The following is a 17,593-nucleotide window of genomic DNA, read 5'->3' on the forward strand; positions in this document are numbered from 1 at the left end:
AGTCTGAGTGCAATTGAAGCCATTCGCTCAAACGCTGCTGGCAAAAATGAACCGTTTTTCTTGGGTAAAATAAAACAGTGTCTGAACGACATATTGAATAATAATTATCTAATCACAATAGTTTGGGTTCCGGCTCATTGCTCCATTCCAGGCAATGAAAGAGCCGATATTTTAGCCAAACGTGGTGCTATTGAGGGTGAAATTTATGAGAGACCGATTGCTTTCAACGAATTCTATAGCGCGTCTCGCCAAAGAACACTTGCCAGCTGGCAAGCTTCTTGGGATAAAGATGATCTGGGTCGGTGGATGCACTCAATTATTCCTAAAATATCGACAAAGGCATGGTTCAGGGGACTGGATGTGAGTAGAGATTTCATTCGTGTGATGTCCAGACTCATGTCCAATCACTACACGTTAGATGCACATCTCCTTCGAATTGGACTTTCCGAGACTAATCATTGTGCTTGCGGCGAAGGTTACCGCGATATTGACCATGTTGTTTGGACATGCGTGGAGTTTCGTGATGTCAGATCTCAACTAATAAATTCCTTGCGTACCCAAGGTAGACTATCCAATGTCCCAGTTCGCGACATTCTTGCTTGTCGTGACCTTCCATACATGAAACTTCTTTATCATTTCATTAAATCCATTGGAGTTCCAATTTAAATTTTATTTTATGTTAAACTGTTTTCTCTTCCATGAGTTCAACCAATAGCCAACTATAGGATATTGAATATAAGTGGTGAACTGATACAAACAATCCTGAAATAGTTATAAGATCATGTACAAAATAAATGTATTTTATTTAATGTAATTAAAATAGCAACTCGCTTGATAAAAACAGTGTTTAGATTAACTAATGAGTACCAACATACTAATATGATATTCGAAATGTATTAGGTTTAAACTACTATGTATTGTGGATGCCACGGCGAAGAAAAACTTATGTATATTGCCTATGAAATAAACGTATTTATGAAAAAAAAAAAATTGTTTTCTCACTACCAAACATACCTATATTTCAATCTCATTTACCTCGTCTCAAGATTCGTTTTTTATAACTCCCGAACCGGAAGTCGGATCCAAACATTATTCAGGCATTTTTTATATGACCTCAAACCCTTTCATTTGAATCTAAGTTTGTGAAAATCGGTTAAGCCATCTCTGAGAAAAGTTAGTGCACTTATTTCACAATTTTTTACACATTTTACCCCACATAATTCCGGAGCCGTGATTGCATAACCTTTCTATATGAGAGAGGCAAAAAAGAAATAATGAGGAAGAGAGAAATAAACAAGACACGTACGGCGAGATAATGATGCAATTTCGCCTGGACAATTTTGAGAGCAACCGGAATGCAGCCAGCTTTCTGACGATTGCTAGAATTCCTCACAGGCGGTTGGACTCAAAGCTGTTAACTTGCTAAAACCTTTGCAAGATACCTTAGATAACTTGTCCGTTTGGGCTGTTCATCTGGGTATCGAATTCTCTACTGAGAAAACAGAGCTGGTCAAGGGGCAAATCACTCTAAACTCTAGACAATCTCATACTAATAAACTCATGTCATTCCAAAATAATTTTCTCTAATCTCATTTAATCCCAACTAGTCTAGATAAGTTTGGGTAATTTAAAACTAATCCAACCTAGTTTTGCCTAATCTTGTTTGAAGTGTATCTGCCATTCGAGCTTCCACGCAGAGATGCCATTTATACAGATTTATCTGTATTATACAGATTTTTACATGCGCATACAGATTTATTACAGAGTACAGATTTTATACAGATTTCTCCAATTAAATACAGATTTATGCAGATACCACAAAAAGTAAGAAAGAAATAATGAAACTTTTCCGTCTGAGCGTGTTTGATTGCCCATATTAAAATGAAAATTTTTTCGTGCAGCGTCATGAAACTTTATTGTCAGACTGAAAAGTTGTATGACCTGACTTGACGTTGCGTATTGGGCGTTTGAATTCCAAGTCATCATTTTCAAACGAAAAAAGTATATGGATTTACAATTCAATTGTGGTTGATACCAAAAACAATTAAATTTTGTCGTTGAATGTTCTTGTCAGTGCGGCAAGGACTTACGATATAAAGGAATGCTCCTTACATCTGCCATTCTATAACAATAATCTAATGGAATAACATCTTTAAACATCATTTCATTTCCGAAATTTCTTCCCTTTAGTGAATACAGATAAATACAGATTTTTTATACAAAGCAATACAGATTTTCTATGAAAATATCTGGCATCTCTGCTCCCACGTTTACAGCTTCTTATGTCAAAATAATACATTTCCAGATTTCGGCTAAACTTCTCTAATCCCATTCTAATCCAGCGAGATCCCTGCTTAACTTTTTTACTCCCGGTAAAACTTGTTTGAGTTCAGACAAAGTTTAAAGTGATTTGCCCCTTGGAGCTGGTCGTCTTCTCAAGAAAGCTTCATATGATGGGAAGAATTATCGCGCAGGTTTTGACTTTCAAATACCTCGGGGTGTCGTGAATGTAAAATATTGTAGAAAAACAATACGACTTGCTGTTACAAAAGCTTCCACAATTTTGCTTTGAACATTGAAAAATATTTTAAAATTTTCTCGTACATGTTTTCTTGGAAAACAATCAAATGTACAGTTTGCATATTGTTTGAAACAGCACGTGTACAATAATTTCAATTGTAGAATCGTAGGAACAATATATTGAATGGTTGGAAATGAAAACTATCTTGTCAAGATACAATAAAATGTATTGTAACCATAGCCAGCCGACTGGGGGTAAATCTGCCGCCACGTGAAAGTGGGTACTTTCAGATCCTATGTGAAGGGTTATGAATCGAACCCAGGTGGGCTGCATGAAAGGCATTGGGGACGGGGTTACCCTCTTTTTACATGTAAGTTGAAATGTTGAATGTCAACATTAGCTAACGGATAATAATATAACCTTTCTCTGTTAAGATTCAATCCATTATTGATGTTTCGCTTTTTCGTTCTCCGCATTGAAAAAGTCGAAACTTCGCATGTTACTTGATAACGCTAATGTGAACTATTACCAAAGTATCTCTAGAGCTAAACAATGAAAAAGATAACAAAAACAAGATGCAAACAGATGTTCATGCGCTATAGCTCACTATCGAGATGACATCGGCTCGATAATGTCGATTTAAATTATTTAGGTGTACACCGTTAATGTAAATGGTACAAATGTATCTGATGATCGAGCCGATATCGTGCTCTATCGCTGGCAATGTCTGCTAGCCATTTTTGCTGAAATTCTGCCAGAATTCCAGCAAAAGTCTGGCAACAATGTAACAACCGTTTCCTGCAGAGAATTTAGCCTAGCGGTTATTTATGGTTCTGTTTCTGTCGGATTCTTGCCATACAAGATTGGCAGAACCGTTTTGAATCGGTTCTACATTTTAAGCGTCTGGGTTTTATTTTTTCAATAAAAGATACATTAGAAAGGCAATAAGTTATTGCCCTTCATATATACTAATCATGGAAAATGTTATTGCCAATAACATTGCTTTCTCACTACCAAACATACCCATATTTCAATCTCGTTTACCTCGTCTCAAGATTCGTTTTTTAACGTGAGGAATATCAAATAAAGTCGACAGAAAAAAGAAAGAGGAGGAAAATAAACAAGACACGTACAGTGAGATAATGACGCAATTTTGCCAGGAAAATTTTGACAGCAGCCGGAATACAGCCAGCCTTCTGACGGTTGCCAGAATTCCTCACAAGCGGGTCAGTCGGTCTCACGACGTAAAATACACTGGTGGCGTGATAAGACAGTTTTGGTTGTGTTGGTAATTTTCTCACGAAATTAACTATGGCGCGCCGGGATTCAAGTACGTAAACATAAACAAACGACCAGTTCAGATCGAGATTTCACTTCTAAGTTACTCCAGTTGTCGCGCAGCCTGGCGAATCTTTGGCACTATTTGAAAATCTGGACATTTTTCTTCAAGGGTATGCAAGGTAACGTCGAAATATAGAAAATTTTACACACATCCGATTCTGTTCATTTCGTTGGAGGAAGAATTTGGCGGATCAAACTGTGGTATCTATTACAGTTATCATGAATAATGGAGTGATCGTGCTGTGAGTAGCATTTCAAATGCAGGTGATGAAAACGATTGAAACATCCCGGAACAAAACACCGAGTTTCACTGTCAATATTTTCGCAAACAGAACCAACTCTAAATATTTTCATAAAAGCAACTCCCGGAACGTCATTTGTTTATGTTTTTTCTTCTTCACGTCTCTCTGTTATTCCAAAATAAAATGACAACCGCACTAACACATAGAAAAACGTGATCACCAGGGTATTTTACATCGTGAGTCGGTCTTCGACACAATGTGATTACTTTAAGCATACGATTCAGTCGGGAGAGTGCACACCATGAGAACTGTCACATTTTTGTCAGTGATTTCAAAAGGTCGCATTCGAACCAGAGATGCCATTTATACAGATTTATCTGTATTATACAGATTTTTACATGCGCATACAGGTTTAATACAGAGTACAGATTGCTTACAGATTTCTTAAATTTAATACAGATTTATACAGATTTCCAACTACAGAGGAAAAAATTAAACTATCGATTAGTATTTGAGCTATCTATTAGTATTTGATTGCAATGACGAGATAAACGTTTAGGAATCACCGTACAAATCACTTTTTAAAATATATATTTTTTGTGCAGATATTTAATGAAGAACTCTGAAATCCATTTATATTAAAATTTGTAACTAAATTGAACTTAAAAGTTAGACAAGTCTTGGTATCATGAAACACTATTGCCAGACTGACAGTTGTATTACCTGACTTGACGTTGCATATTGGGTTTTGGAAATCCATCTCAATTTATGAAGTGAATATTTTCAAATTAGACAAGTATTTGGCACCATAATTCAATTGTTGTTGATAGGAAAAAACTATAAAATTTCGTCGATGAATATAATATAAGATATGAAATTTAATCTACCACTCTAAAACCATAATCTATTGGAATAACACCTTTTTACATAATTGTATTGTAGAAATTTCATTTTATTAGCGAATACAGATAAATACAGATATTTTATACGAATCAATACAGATTTTCTATGAAAATATCTGGCATCTCTGATTCGAACAGACTTTCCCTTTGTTTACTTCCACTTCCAGTAATTACTTAGCAGTTCATACTATAAATCACCCAGTTTTTCTTTAAATTGAATAATACGAGATACGTTAGACAAACGGTTAGTACTGAAAAATAACTCAAAACCTCCAAACTCCTCTACTATTGAAAAAGAAACTAAACAAAGAGCACTTTTTGTAAAGGGTTAGTTTTGTAATCTATTGTGTAATTCGAATTTTATTTATTAAGTCAAAAGCCCAGTGATATAATATGAAATAAGCCAAATGAAACTGTGCAACATGGATCAGGTTTAAGCATTCAACCAGGTAGGTAGGTGGTCATCAACCAAAATTTGAAACAATGACTTTGATTAGTTCATTTTATTAGCTACTTAGTTACATCTACTTTCCGGTCAATTAGGAGAGTTTTGCATTAGGCTTATTTAAGTTAGAGTGACTATAATCAGAGTGGCGACAGCTGTTCGTTTGGAATGACAGCTCCCAGTTCCAAACGAGCAAACGACCTGTCAATTCAATGTAAAGCTAATGGAATGTTTTGAATTGTTGCCAAAATTACGGATGAGATGTCGTCACTCTGGTTATAGGCACTCTAATTTAAGTTATCAATTCTGTATAAAATGTTCAAAACGACAAATGTAACAATGAGAGATTCTCTTTGTTTACTTTCTTTTTCGATTATTACGGTATTCTTACACGGAAAATAAAAACTGACTATTATTTGAATTCTTTTTACTTAATTTTGAGTACTTTCTTTCATTCGCTCCTTCAATTGTCAAAATACAAAAAGCAAAACCACCCAACAGCGAGAGTTTCGTTCATTAAGCTAAAATTAAGTAAACCGTATGAACTTGAAATTTAGTCAACACGACTCAACTGTAGAGTAAATATAAGTCATCTTTAAGTATTTTTGCACGTGCCTTACGGAAACCACCATACCTGAAATTATGTTATTGAAAGGAACTCCCCAATTGGGTGGAATGTACTTAAAATTAGGTTGTTTTGCGGTTCAGTGTAGCAATCCTTCTCCAATTATTTACCCATAATAAAATGAGGCAAGATCCTCGGGCCAATTGCAAACACATACCCATAATAATAACCAAAGCTATCATATGAAGCAATTACCGAAAAATGCAGGAATATTTCGCAATTATCAAAAGAGATTCTCTATGTTTAATATCTCACTGTTACATTCGTCGTTTTGAACATTTTATACAGAATTGCTGTTTCTGTTATGGAATTATATCTAACTATATAGTGTTTACATCCAGGAGAATTTGAAAAAAAATGATTAGTCTAATAAAACATACTCTGAGTTTGAGGATCGTCCGTAATGCTTCCCTAATATCCAACATTACCATTAACCTCAAGCAGAGTTTGCACGATGGACCGAGTTTTAAGGACTTCCTTCAGCAAACGGATTCGTCGATTGCAAAACCCACGCAGATATATCAAGTCAAGCGTACATCGGACATTCCATATTTACCAAAAGAATTACTGCTTGGTCAAAAAAGAAAAGTTTTCTTTGAAATTTACGGATGTCAAATGAATAGCAACGACATGGAAATTGTATGGTCTATTCTCAAAGCGCATGATTACACACGGGTTGGCAGCATGAGGGAAGCCGATATTATTTTGATGATCACCTGTGCCATTCGAGACGGAGCGGAAAATACAATATGGAATCGTTTAAAACATATTCGTCAAATTAAACAGAAACAGGAGGAGTCTAGGCCTTTACAGATAGGAGTTCTCGGGTGTATGGCAGAGAGACTGAAAAATCAGCTAGTTGAGAAAGAGAGAGCGGTTGACGTGGTAGCCGGCCCCGATAGTTACAAAGACTTACCTCGATTGTTGGCGTTAGGACAGCGTGGTCAAAAAGCAATTAACGTTATGTTATCGTTGGATGAAACGTATGCAGATGTTATTCCCGTTAAGCTAGACAAGAAGTCACGCACCGCTTTCGTTTCGATTATGCGGGGATGTGATAACATGTGTTCATTCTGTATTGTTCCGTTTACTCGTGGAAAAGAACGATCCAGGCCGATTAGTTCAATTAAAGAGGAAGTGTTACAGCTCGAAGCTAAAGGAATTAAAGAAGTAACCCTTCTAGGGCAGAATGTGAATAGCTATAGAGACACTAGCGCAATGAATGTGAGTGGAGAAAAGGAAATCTCGGTATTAGCTGCAGGATTCTCAACTGTGTACAAAACTAAAGTTGGTGGGCTTCGATTTGCGGAATTGTTAACGGAGTTAGCCGAAACGGTACCTGATATGCGCATAAGATTTACTTCTCCACACCCGAAGGACTTTCCGAAAGAGGTGTTGCAAACTATAGCAAAATATCCGAATGTTTGCAATAGTCTACACTTGCCGGCCCAGTCTGGTAACTCTGCAGTTTTGGAAAGAATGCGTCGTGGATACACAAGAGAAGGTATTTTATATTTATATTGTGTTCGTATGAAAGAAGAAGAGGGCGAAAAAACACTATCGTCTCTCACGCAGCCTGTTTGGGTGCGATTCCAACCAACCTCTCGTTCAATAGGGGCAAGTATACTATTTGTTACATTTCAGCTTACCTCAATCTAGTCAAAGATGTTCGTGCCATGATCCCAAATGTTACCCTCACAAGCGATTTTATATGTGGATTCTGTGGAGAAACGGATGAAGAATTTGCCGATACCATTTCACTTATAAATGAAGTGAAATACCATAATGCTTTTCTTTTTGCTTATAGCATGCGGGAGGTGAAACTGGGACATTAGTTATTATAGATAGTGTGACTCAAATTTCATTACATTTCAGAAAACTACTGCTCATCGTCGGTTTGTAGACGATGTACCGGCTATCGTCAAAAAGCATCGCTTACAAGAGATGATCAAAGCATTTCGGAATCAGGCTGGGCAACAAAATGCACGATACATTGGGCGTGAAGAGGTAGTTCTGGTTGAAGGACTTAGTAAGCGTTCGCCAAACGATCTTTCCGGACGAAATGATGGTAATATTAAAGTAATCATTCCCGCTGGAGATGTACCCTACGGATGTCTACGATCTACTGAACGAAAATCGATTGTTAGCGGTGACTACGTTGTTGTAAAAATAATTGAATCGAATTCCCAAATTTTAAAAGGTTTACCACTATATCACACCACCATTAGTCAATTTGCAGCACAAACAGCTGCATATGAATCAATAACGGCGAGCAATTGATTTACTAGACAGAGAGTTTTTCCTAAGATTTGAGAGTTTTGTTAATAAATGGATTTCGCCATTCCATTTCATTTCGCCGACGGTCATTAGGGATACGGTCATTAGGCATACGGTCAACTGGCATAAAGGTTATTTGGCATAAAGATATTTGGCATACACACCATTTGGCATAACGGTCATTTGGCATACGGGTGGATTACGGGTTTTCTTCGAGGGGCCGCCGCGTCCGACAGCGATTCTACGCCCGATCTACCAAAAACATAAAATAACAATAAATATTAACAAAAAGTAAATATTTAATTCTACATTGAACAACAAAACAAAATTGAACACGAGCAAAAAGTCGTTACAAAACAAAAAAGTTTTAATATTCAACATATAAATAACAAAAAAGCCATCAGAGTTATTTTGATTTTGACCCCAACAATGCTGCTATTGCTTTCAAAAGTTTTCTTCCTAGCTTAAGAAGTGTGCCTTAAAATTATATTATATTATTGAATAAAAAAATTAACTTTTCCGGAGCACGTGTTAATACTATGTGCTATTTTCATTACATTGGCGTCATTATTCTGGTTCAATGAAGAACACTACTCATACGCCAGTACTTGCCCATGAGAATGTTTTTCCTTGCTCTGCACTTAAAAATTTTCTGTGATACACCGTCACGATGCAGAAAAAATATTTAATTAAAATGTATTTTCAACACGAATTTCCAAATTATCAAGACCCTACACGAGAGTACCTCAAAAGGCCGAAATACATAGAGCAGAAACAAACTACATAAACTCAATTATTTATGTCAATTTATATGAATTTTTGAAAAATCTTCAAGTGAATTGTGATCGTCTGAATTAATTTTATACCTTAATATCATTATGCCAAATGACCTTTATGCCAAATGACCGTATGCCTAATGACCGTTATGCCAAACGGTGTGTATGCCAAATATCTTTATGCCTAATGACCATCGGCGAAGTGACCGTACACCAATAAATGAAGGTGATATAGAAAGATTCGAGTTTATTAAATGTTGCGCATACGAGAATAAACTTCCAGCTTTTACACCAAAGTTCGATTTTATGTGAGAGTTTCACTAAACGAAATTAAATTTGATAACATGATTAATAATAATGCTTTGAATATCTACATCTGTGAAAAAGAAAGTGTTTCCTCAGGGCACGTGACTCACTTCTCTACTTGAGTACCCCAGGTTAGGTGAGCGGTGTACAGGTAAGTGTCCCTGGTGAGGTGAGCAAATGAGCGAAAAGTGGTTAGCATGTTCTACGATTCTACGAGATGTTACATGTTCTACGATTCTACGTAGATGTTACACTGAATGAAATTGAAAATCGGTTGATGAATACTACCAATAAGATCGTAGCACTAGTCATGCAATGGTTCTGTTACAGGACTAGAAAAATTAAGATAAGAAAATTGATAATTTGAAGCGATTTGTGCACCCAAGCTCATATAAATTCATCAATCATACTCATATTACGCAAAATATTACGTGTTCTAAATGCACCAATTGATTCCGTCCGAAATGAATTGTTTCATTTGATTTCATTGGAATCAAATTGGAAATCATAATGAATCATATTTCGGACGAGTGTACACGCCAAGATTCATCTCAGGTCTGTTCAATGCAGATGCAGGTCATGACAATTCAAGACACTTTTCAGTCCCACATATCATCATTAAGAATTAATTGAATTTTCTCCATTTCCTGCCAAAAGCATCATATTCATCAAAATGGATGTTTAAAAAGATGGCGCCGTCACAAACACATTCAATTACGACAATAAGGCTCTCTCGCAATGCGAAAATGAAAGTATCGATTCATAGTGTCAGTAGCATCGTAGTACTAGCCAATGCAATGATTCTGTACGCTAAGAATCGGCTTTCAAACAGAAAGGCCATATTCCACAAAAGGAGTTTAATGTCAAGACTTTGCGATGTAGAACACTTCTTTATCCTTATAGTATGGGTGTCGTTTCGAAATATGCCGTGCGAAACAGGGTTGCCACATATAAAGATAATTCTGTATTCTATTTCGCCTGAAGAATACAGATTCAAAAGGAAACCCATTTCGCGGTTAATTTTAACTTTTGGCGCTCTGACACTCGAGCGGTTAATTTGATGTCGTCAAAAATAACTCTGCTCGAGAGCATGGTTATTTTTGCCAGATCGATGGTTATTTTCCGACACTGACAAAAATCTTGCAATGAAAATTCTAATATCAATTCTTTAGTTGAAATTATTTCCAGTGGAAAAAAAATCCAACTAACTTTCCGTCCGTCAAAATTTGAAATGGGCCGCAGTTTTAGTTAAATTTAACTACTCGACACAAAATAATTACTCAAGTGTCAGATTTCAACCAAAAGTTAAAATTAACCGCGAAATGGTTCACAGCCTAAGTATCTGTACCAAGTATGGTTGAAATCTGTTCGATTGATCCGGAGTTATGCTAGATCATATGATCGTTTATTTTTTAAATTGTATTTTGAAGTTGATATTTGTATCAATTTGATACAAAGATACGATTCGGGTTAAAAAGTGTCTTTCTGAACATATTTCATGTTTTTATGCGGATTGAGAAACCAAGTACGCCCCACTTTTATATTCTCGTAAAAATACGCAGAAGATAGTTGGGGAATTCAATATAGATGCTTTAAGATAATATAATATTAAATTTATTGATTTCATGAGCAAGTACACTGAGGTCTTTTTTATGCTACTTTTTTATGCGAATTTTCAGAGTTATGCGGTTTTTTTTATGCGAAGTTTCAGAGTTATGCGGTTTTTTATGCGAATTTTCAGAGTTATGCGGTTTTTTATGCGAATTTTCAGAGTTATGCGGTTTCCCTTCTGCGGTATTTTTATGCGAAAAGTTTCAGAGTTATGCGGTTTTTTATGCGAAGTTTCAGAGTTATGTGGTTTTTTATGCGAATTTTCAGAGTTATGCGGTTTCCCTTCTGCGTTTTTTTTTATTCGAAGTTTCAGAATTATGCGGTTTTTTATGCGAAGTTTCAGAGTTATGTGGTTTTTCATGCGAATTTTCAGAGTTATGCGGTTTTTTATGCGATACGTAAACGTACGCTTGGAGATGTAGATATATTTCATTGGAAAATTAAAATCGATTGTAAACGCTATACCAACGCAAACCACATCAGTACCTCATCCATCGGAACTCGAATTCAACTCGTCACTCTACAACACGAATGCTTTATTAAAACCCTCTTAGAAAAAAAAAAGTTCAACGGTGGTCCTTCATTGGTCCAATATGTTGGATCGTTGGTCCAATGAACATCCAATCAATCGTTCAACGGGAGGCCAACACGTGATTTTCGTTGGGCGATTTTGAACAGAGGTCCATTGTTGAACCATTTTTAATATGAGGAGTTGGAGCCTCGTGGGACTAGTTTTACTTGACAATATTCGAAGTTTTTTCCACTTATTTTTTCGAACTAACACTACATGTCTGTACAATACTCCTACTTCACGTAGAATAACAACAAATCTTCTTTCTATATGAAGGTAACACCTAATTTTCATACTATTTTTGCAAGAGAAAAAACAACAACAAACCGTTCCAGCAAACTAAAAGAATAATTCATGCAGTATATCGTTCAACAAGTTTCGCCTTCCGTGTTCCATGGCAACAAACAGGGCGATTCTTCAATTGCTAGTAAGGAAGGGCGATTATGTGCAAAAAAATTAGATGTACTGAACATCAAATGCAATAATTTTCTGTTTTCGAGAAATATTGCAGATTTATCCGACTTCCGGATCCGGAAATATAGGGTAAAGTGTGTTAAAAATTTTATACCATCACTGAAAAGGGCGAAAAACTGTTAAAAGTTTTCTAAATCGACCTCAAATCTTCTCCAATTGATAGTTTTTATCAGTAGACGATCAAACAAACCGATTTCGGTTATTCTTTTAAGAATCGAAAAAAATTATTTTGAAAAATACCACAGTATTATATATGATAGTATGATTGAAATGAGAAAGGCATCATTACACCACTAGGTGGATTAAAACAGGTTTTTAATGACATCTTTGTAAGGCCACTCATCATGGTTTTGCGGATAAGAACTAAAGACATGCGTTTTTATTAACACTTGGGTTTTATTAGGATTACTACAGCATGTTCACATTTCGTTATCTTCGGTTGATTCTTGACAGTGTGACATCTGGTGTACATTGACTCATAATCGAAATGTATCACGACCAGGTTGATACAACGCACCCAAGAGCACGGTATAATGTATATTGTACACACAAAAATACATACATACATACATACACACAGGCACACACACATACACACATGCATACATACACTCAGAAAAATAAAATGGTAACTGTTACTATATAAAGGGCCAACTTGACCATGAGCGTATAGTGCACACTTAGATTTTTTTTCCGAATCTCGGCAAAACTTTGCCGAAATTTGAACAGCCGAGTGATCAGCAATGCTCTCGGCAAAGTTTATAACAACCGATATTTTCGGTTTTTTTAATCTGACAGACAGTTTGAATTTGCCGAGATTTTTGGTTTCGTGCAGGTGTTTTTTGCCGAGAATTTCGTAAAACGACGGCATGAATAAATACCGGAATTATCGGTGTTTAAACATACACACTTAGATTTTTTTTCCGAATCTCGGCAAAACTTTGCCGAAATTTGAACAGCCGAGTGATCAGCAATGCTCTCGGCAAAGTTTATAACAACCGATATTTTCGGTTTTTTCAATCTGACAGACAGTTTGAATTTGCCGAGATTTTTGGTTTCGTGCAGGTGTTTTTTGCCGAGAATTTCGTAAAACGACGGCATGAATAAATACCGGAATTATCGGTGTTTAAACATATAGATTATTGCCAAGAGGCTCAGTTATTTATTGTGAAAATATTTTGCATATAATACAAAAAAAGGACATAAATTTCAGTTTTCAATTTTTATTAATATTTAATGTTGTCAGCATTTTGTTAGCGGTTGTACTGATAGGCTCTACGTGTAACATAATAGAAGAAAAAAAAAGAAAAAAACAATTTATCAAATGGTGATGCCGATGACCCAAACGTCGTGAAGCATTTACACAAGAGAATAAATGATACTTTTATGTCGTTACCGGTAGGGAACTCAATTTGATTCCACACAATGTAACAATTACCGTCCTCAAACTCTTCACCTGTAACAAATATTTGCGCGAATTCACATGTTGGAAAATCAGAATCCGGCTGTAGAAAAAGTAGAGATGAAAAAAACTTTCAACATGAAAAGAAAAAATATTTTACCGGAATCCAATCAATTACTCCATGCAGTGGATTAGTTTTTCTATCTCTCGATAACAAAGTCATTGTTATCGAGAGATAGAAATGTAACCACATCAGTGATTTGTTCAAAGACTAAAAAGCAACAATAACTTTAGCATTTTATTCAAAAATATATATCTACGAACATTTAATAATCTTGATGATAACAGCGTCTTGAAATATATTTTACTCTGCTTCCAACCGGCGACCAGAACGCAAAAGTAGTATGACTATGAATTTCTTCCATCTTAAATAATTTTATTTCAGAGGAGTCATCACCAATTTCATATGCTTCTAGAATATCATCGTAAGTTACAGTGTTACATATTTTAAGTAAGAAATGTATTTGTTGCTGGAATACAGCTATCTCATCAACAATTCCATAACATGGATAAAATTTGTTTCTAAAGTTTTTTATACAAACAATCAGATTCTCTCTAAACTCTATTCCGTTAATAGATACTATTTTTGGAGTGAAAATATATGGTGCATCGATGAAATTTTTACTTTTGCAATCTTCTATACGTGTCAGTTTGCCTTTATGATACACAATTTTGTCATTGAACGGATTTTCCAAAATATTCATAATAGTAGTAATTGATTGCCGATTTGCAAGGCTTTTGCATATATTTTTGAAATTGCGACATGTCGAAGATTGGTTTTTATTTGGCTTGTTCTTTTGCTCGAATACCAAACAATTGAATTGTTTCATATTTCCGCTACGTTTTATGCATTCTGCGTAGTGAGTTAGATGATGGCTTTTATTAATTCTTCTGTTGAATTTATCGTAGAAAGATTCATTGAATAGTCTAATATGTTCTTCTAAACATGCTAACAAGTGATCTGACACAATTGTTGAGTATAGAATTCTTGAAATATTAATGAGGTGACCAATCATTTTTAGTAGATCGCAGTCCGGCGGCGCTTTTTGAGCGATTAAAAACGGAAATGCTCGAAGAAGACAAAGATTCTGGGAAGCCGTCTGCTTTAATTTGAATTCTTTGGGTTTTGAGAGCATAGCATCTGTAAAATTAGCGCTTGGTCGATTTTTTTTATCTACATAGCCATATTTAAATGAATTAATCCGTTGATTTATGTTTTCAGCACTTATACCTAATTCTTTTTGTTTATAATAACGGCTTAGAACTAACTGAATGGTCATTGGAATAATTCCTTCGGCTAGGTCATGCATTGTATCTAGTGAGAAATTTTCGGTGACGTGAAAATTTTTCAGTTCATTCAAAATACAATCATGATTTTTAAGACCGCATTCAGATGATTGTATCTCTCCAGCTTTTAGTTTACACAGGTTGGAATCGTACCACTCTTTAGTGCGCGCAGAAAATTTTTGGAACGGATTTTCATGGAACATGTTGCGTGGAATTGTACATAATCTGCAAAAGTATTTTGCGGTTGGTCCCATTAACCCGAAAACGTCATGCGCCGCAAGGGTGTCACCACAAAACATTGTTACAGTGGCTCGCAAAATAAATTCATCTGATCCGTACTGAATGGGTATTTCATGTTCAAGTCGTTTCAAATCGTTTATTAATGGTCTTAAAATTTTATTATATTCTGGATTTTGAAATCAAATACTGATACTTTGTTGATACCAGCGCGAGAACTTAGTGCATTTCCTAGCTCAACATCATCTTGGTAAATGCTAAGTCTAATTGCATTTGGGAAATCCGTAAAGTATTGGCTGGAGTTGTATGTTTCACCGGTTCTAAAGGTGGTGTATTCCTTCACAGTGGGTATGCGTAGCAAATGATATTGTTCTTCGGTCAAAAGCTTTCGACTAGCAGAATTTCGAAAAATTAACTTCAGTGTATCGATCACGGGAATGTACATAAAAGTCTCATTAATTTTCACTTCTTTAGGGATTCCATTAACATGCTGAATATCACTACGAGTAGTTAGCATGTTTTCTACCGGTTCTGGAATATCCACAGCGATTCGCTTTAAAAACTGCTTCCGCTTCTTACCCGTGGATACTTCACTAAACAAATCCGGTATATTGAAGCTGTCCAGAAAACCTTGAACGATGTCTAAAGATTGGTCTACAGCTAAAGTCTCGAGAAATTGTGTAGTTATACAAGTGAAATGTTCTGCGAGCATTTGCATAATCATTTTGAAAATATCCATCATTTCTGTAATCTTGACTTGTGGTAGAGAGACATCTGCTGCTAACCGACAAAATGCCAATGAAGAAGAATATTGAATATGACTGATAGACGGAGCGATACTTTCACATGCTTCGTTTATTTCATTGTAGTCGTTTTTGCATTCAGTGTCCAGATTTGGAGAATTGTTTGGACAAATATCTGTTAGAGGTAAACGTTCTGATGGCACTGTATGTTGCAGCGGTGATACTGACAACGTTTTGTGCTCTTTTATAATGTGACGTTTCAAAGATTTAAAATGAACGTACCGCGCTTTGCATCTCGGAATCATACAATCATAAAAAACTAAGTTGGGATCAAAATGTTTTAGCTTTATGTGATAGTTGACATGTCGTTGCAAATCATCAACATATCCCGCAACAGCTTCCTTACAGTGAAAGCATACTAAACTTGGTAGTGCTGAACTCTGCAATAAAACACCAAAGCATAATTATTGAATACTTACTGAAGAGGTCACGAATTTTTACGTCGGTTGAAGTCAAGGATTCCATCACTTGTTCCATTTTTGTAAATTATGTTTATCACGGCGCTTCACTTTGAACTTGTGCAAAATGGCTACTTTGTTGATTTACTGAATGTCGGTAGTCTGAAAGCTGTATACCGAGATTTCGGTAAATTAACATCTTCGTTTTACTGATTTCGGTACAATGGTCGATTGCTGTTAAACACGGTAATTTAAAGAACCGTAAATCGGTATAACATAATGAATTGCTGAAAATTCAGGAATAGTCTAACGAATATCTCGGTAAACACAATGTTTACCGAAATTTCTGCTGAATAATGCATTGCCGTGTTCTTTCAGCATATTTTTTTGCGGAGATCAAAATCAAGTTTTAAGTGTGTGGTTTTCAGCCGACTATGAAATCAGATGATTTCAACAATGGTCAAGTTCATGTTTACTATGAATGGTATCGGCTCTAGAATAGTAATATTGAACAGTGTATTGTATGAATAACTAATACGATTGAGATGGTTAGCCTAACCATGACCGAATATTTTTTTTACATTGTAGTTCTTGCTATAACCAGAGTCATGGTATTTTTGACATTTCACTTCTAGTTATTTCGAAACTAAAGGCAGTGGTTGATTCAAAAATGCTGAAGATCAGCAAAACATTAGCTAATGTTAAAAGTTTTATGAATTTAAATTCTAAAATAAGAACTACAAAATAATTTCATTAAACTCTATTTTATTTTCGCATCAAATCAAATGATAATATACCTGGTGGAATATTGCTTAGCATTGCTTGTTAGCATCAGTTGATTCAAGGTTCTGTCCGGTGGAGTTTTTCCTGAAGCAGAAATTGGCAGCAGGAAAGAAATTATTAGCCAAGTCCAGATGCAAACCTCGATACTCACCTGCGACTTTCCTTGTGATACGAGCGAATTGAATCCGGGAATCAAATGATAATCTTCCTTTTCATCAATCGCTTGATGTTGTTTCTACAGCGACCGATAATGAATAATAAACCGTATACGAGATGTTGATTTCACTGGAAAACATAACAGTTGCCGGAAAAACTGTTGAAAAATTGAATTTCAACCTCGGAAACTAGTAAGGCTACAAACTTTACCTACCTGCAAGACCTACCAAAGTACACAGTCACAATATAGAATATTTTGTTCAAATCCATCACTGATGTGTTACCCAGGTACGAAATTTTCTGCTAAATTAGATTAACTTTATGTGACAATAACAGTACACCCGTTCATTGACAATTTGTATAGTCAGCACAAATG

At 35.6% G+C, this 17,593-nt stretch overlaps 1 protein-coding gene and 1 long non-coding RNA gene across 6 annotated transcripts; one reads left to right on the forward strand and one right to left on the reverse strand.

Annotated features, from left to right (window-relative positions):
* Nucleotides 1-5,137: 5,137 nt before the first annotated feature.
* LOC131436491 (CDK5RAP1-like protein) lies at nucleotides 5,138-9,425 on the forward strand. 5 transcript variants are annotated; one of them, XM_058605221.1, is made up of 5 exons: nucleotides 5,144-5,250; nucleotides 5,379-5,459; nucleotides 6,418-7,580; nucleotides 7,721-7,893; nucleotides 7,952-9,425. In XM_058605221.1, the coding sequence occupies exons 3-5, from the start codon at nucleotides 6,434-6,436 to the stop codon at nucleotides 8,354-8,356; spliced, it is 1,725 nt and encodes a 574-aa protein (XP_058461204.1). In that variant the 5' UTR covers nucleotides 5,144-5,250; nucleotides 5,379-5,459; nucleotides 6,418-6,433; the 3' UTR covers nucleotides 8,357-9,425. The 5 variants fall into 5 exon arrangements, with proteins under 5 accessions (XP_058461201.1, XP_058461202.1, XP_058461200.1 ...); XM_058605220.1 differs by having other exon boundaries at nucleotides 5,379-5,455; XM_058605218.1 differs by having other exon boundaries at nucleotides 5,138-5,459.
* A 7,613-nt stretch (nucleotides 9,426-17,038) lies between these two features.
* On the reverse strand, nucleotides 17,039-17,495 carry LOC131439251 (uncharacterized). Its single transcript, XR_009231087.1, has 3 exons — nucleotides 17,432-17,495; nucleotides 17,213-17,374; nucleotides 17,039-17,145 (listed from the first exon to the last, which is right to left on the reverse strand). It is a non-coding gene; the product is annotated as an uncharacterized LOC131439251 (long non-coding RNA).
* Nucleotides 17,496-17,593: the final 98 nt, after the last annotated feature.

This window comes from Malaya genurostris, chromosome 3 (genome assembly GCF_030247185.1).
Source record: "Malaya genurostris strain Urasoe2022 chromosome 3, Malgen_1.1, whole genome shotgun sequence".
In the NCBI taxonomy this organism is placed as follows: Eukaryota; Metazoa; Arthropoda; class Insecta; order Diptera; family Culicidae; genus Malaya; species Malaya genurostris.

What these genes read in the sequence shown, in the direction of transcription:
- LOC131436491 (XM_058605218.1), top strand. Translation starts at nt 6,434, where the DNA reads ATGATTAGTCTAATAAAACATACTCTGAGTTTGAGGATCGTCCGTAAT. An exon ending in TCGTGGATACACAAGAGAAG is followed by an intron (nt 7,581 to 7,720) that starts GTATTTTATATT and finishes GTTACATTTCAG; the next exon opens with CTTACCTCAATCTAGTCAAA. An exon ending in TTGCTTATAGCATGCGGGAG is followed by an intron (nt 7,894 to 7,951) that starts GTGAAACTGGGA and finishes ATTACATTTCAG; the next exon opens with AAAACTACTGCTCATCGTCG.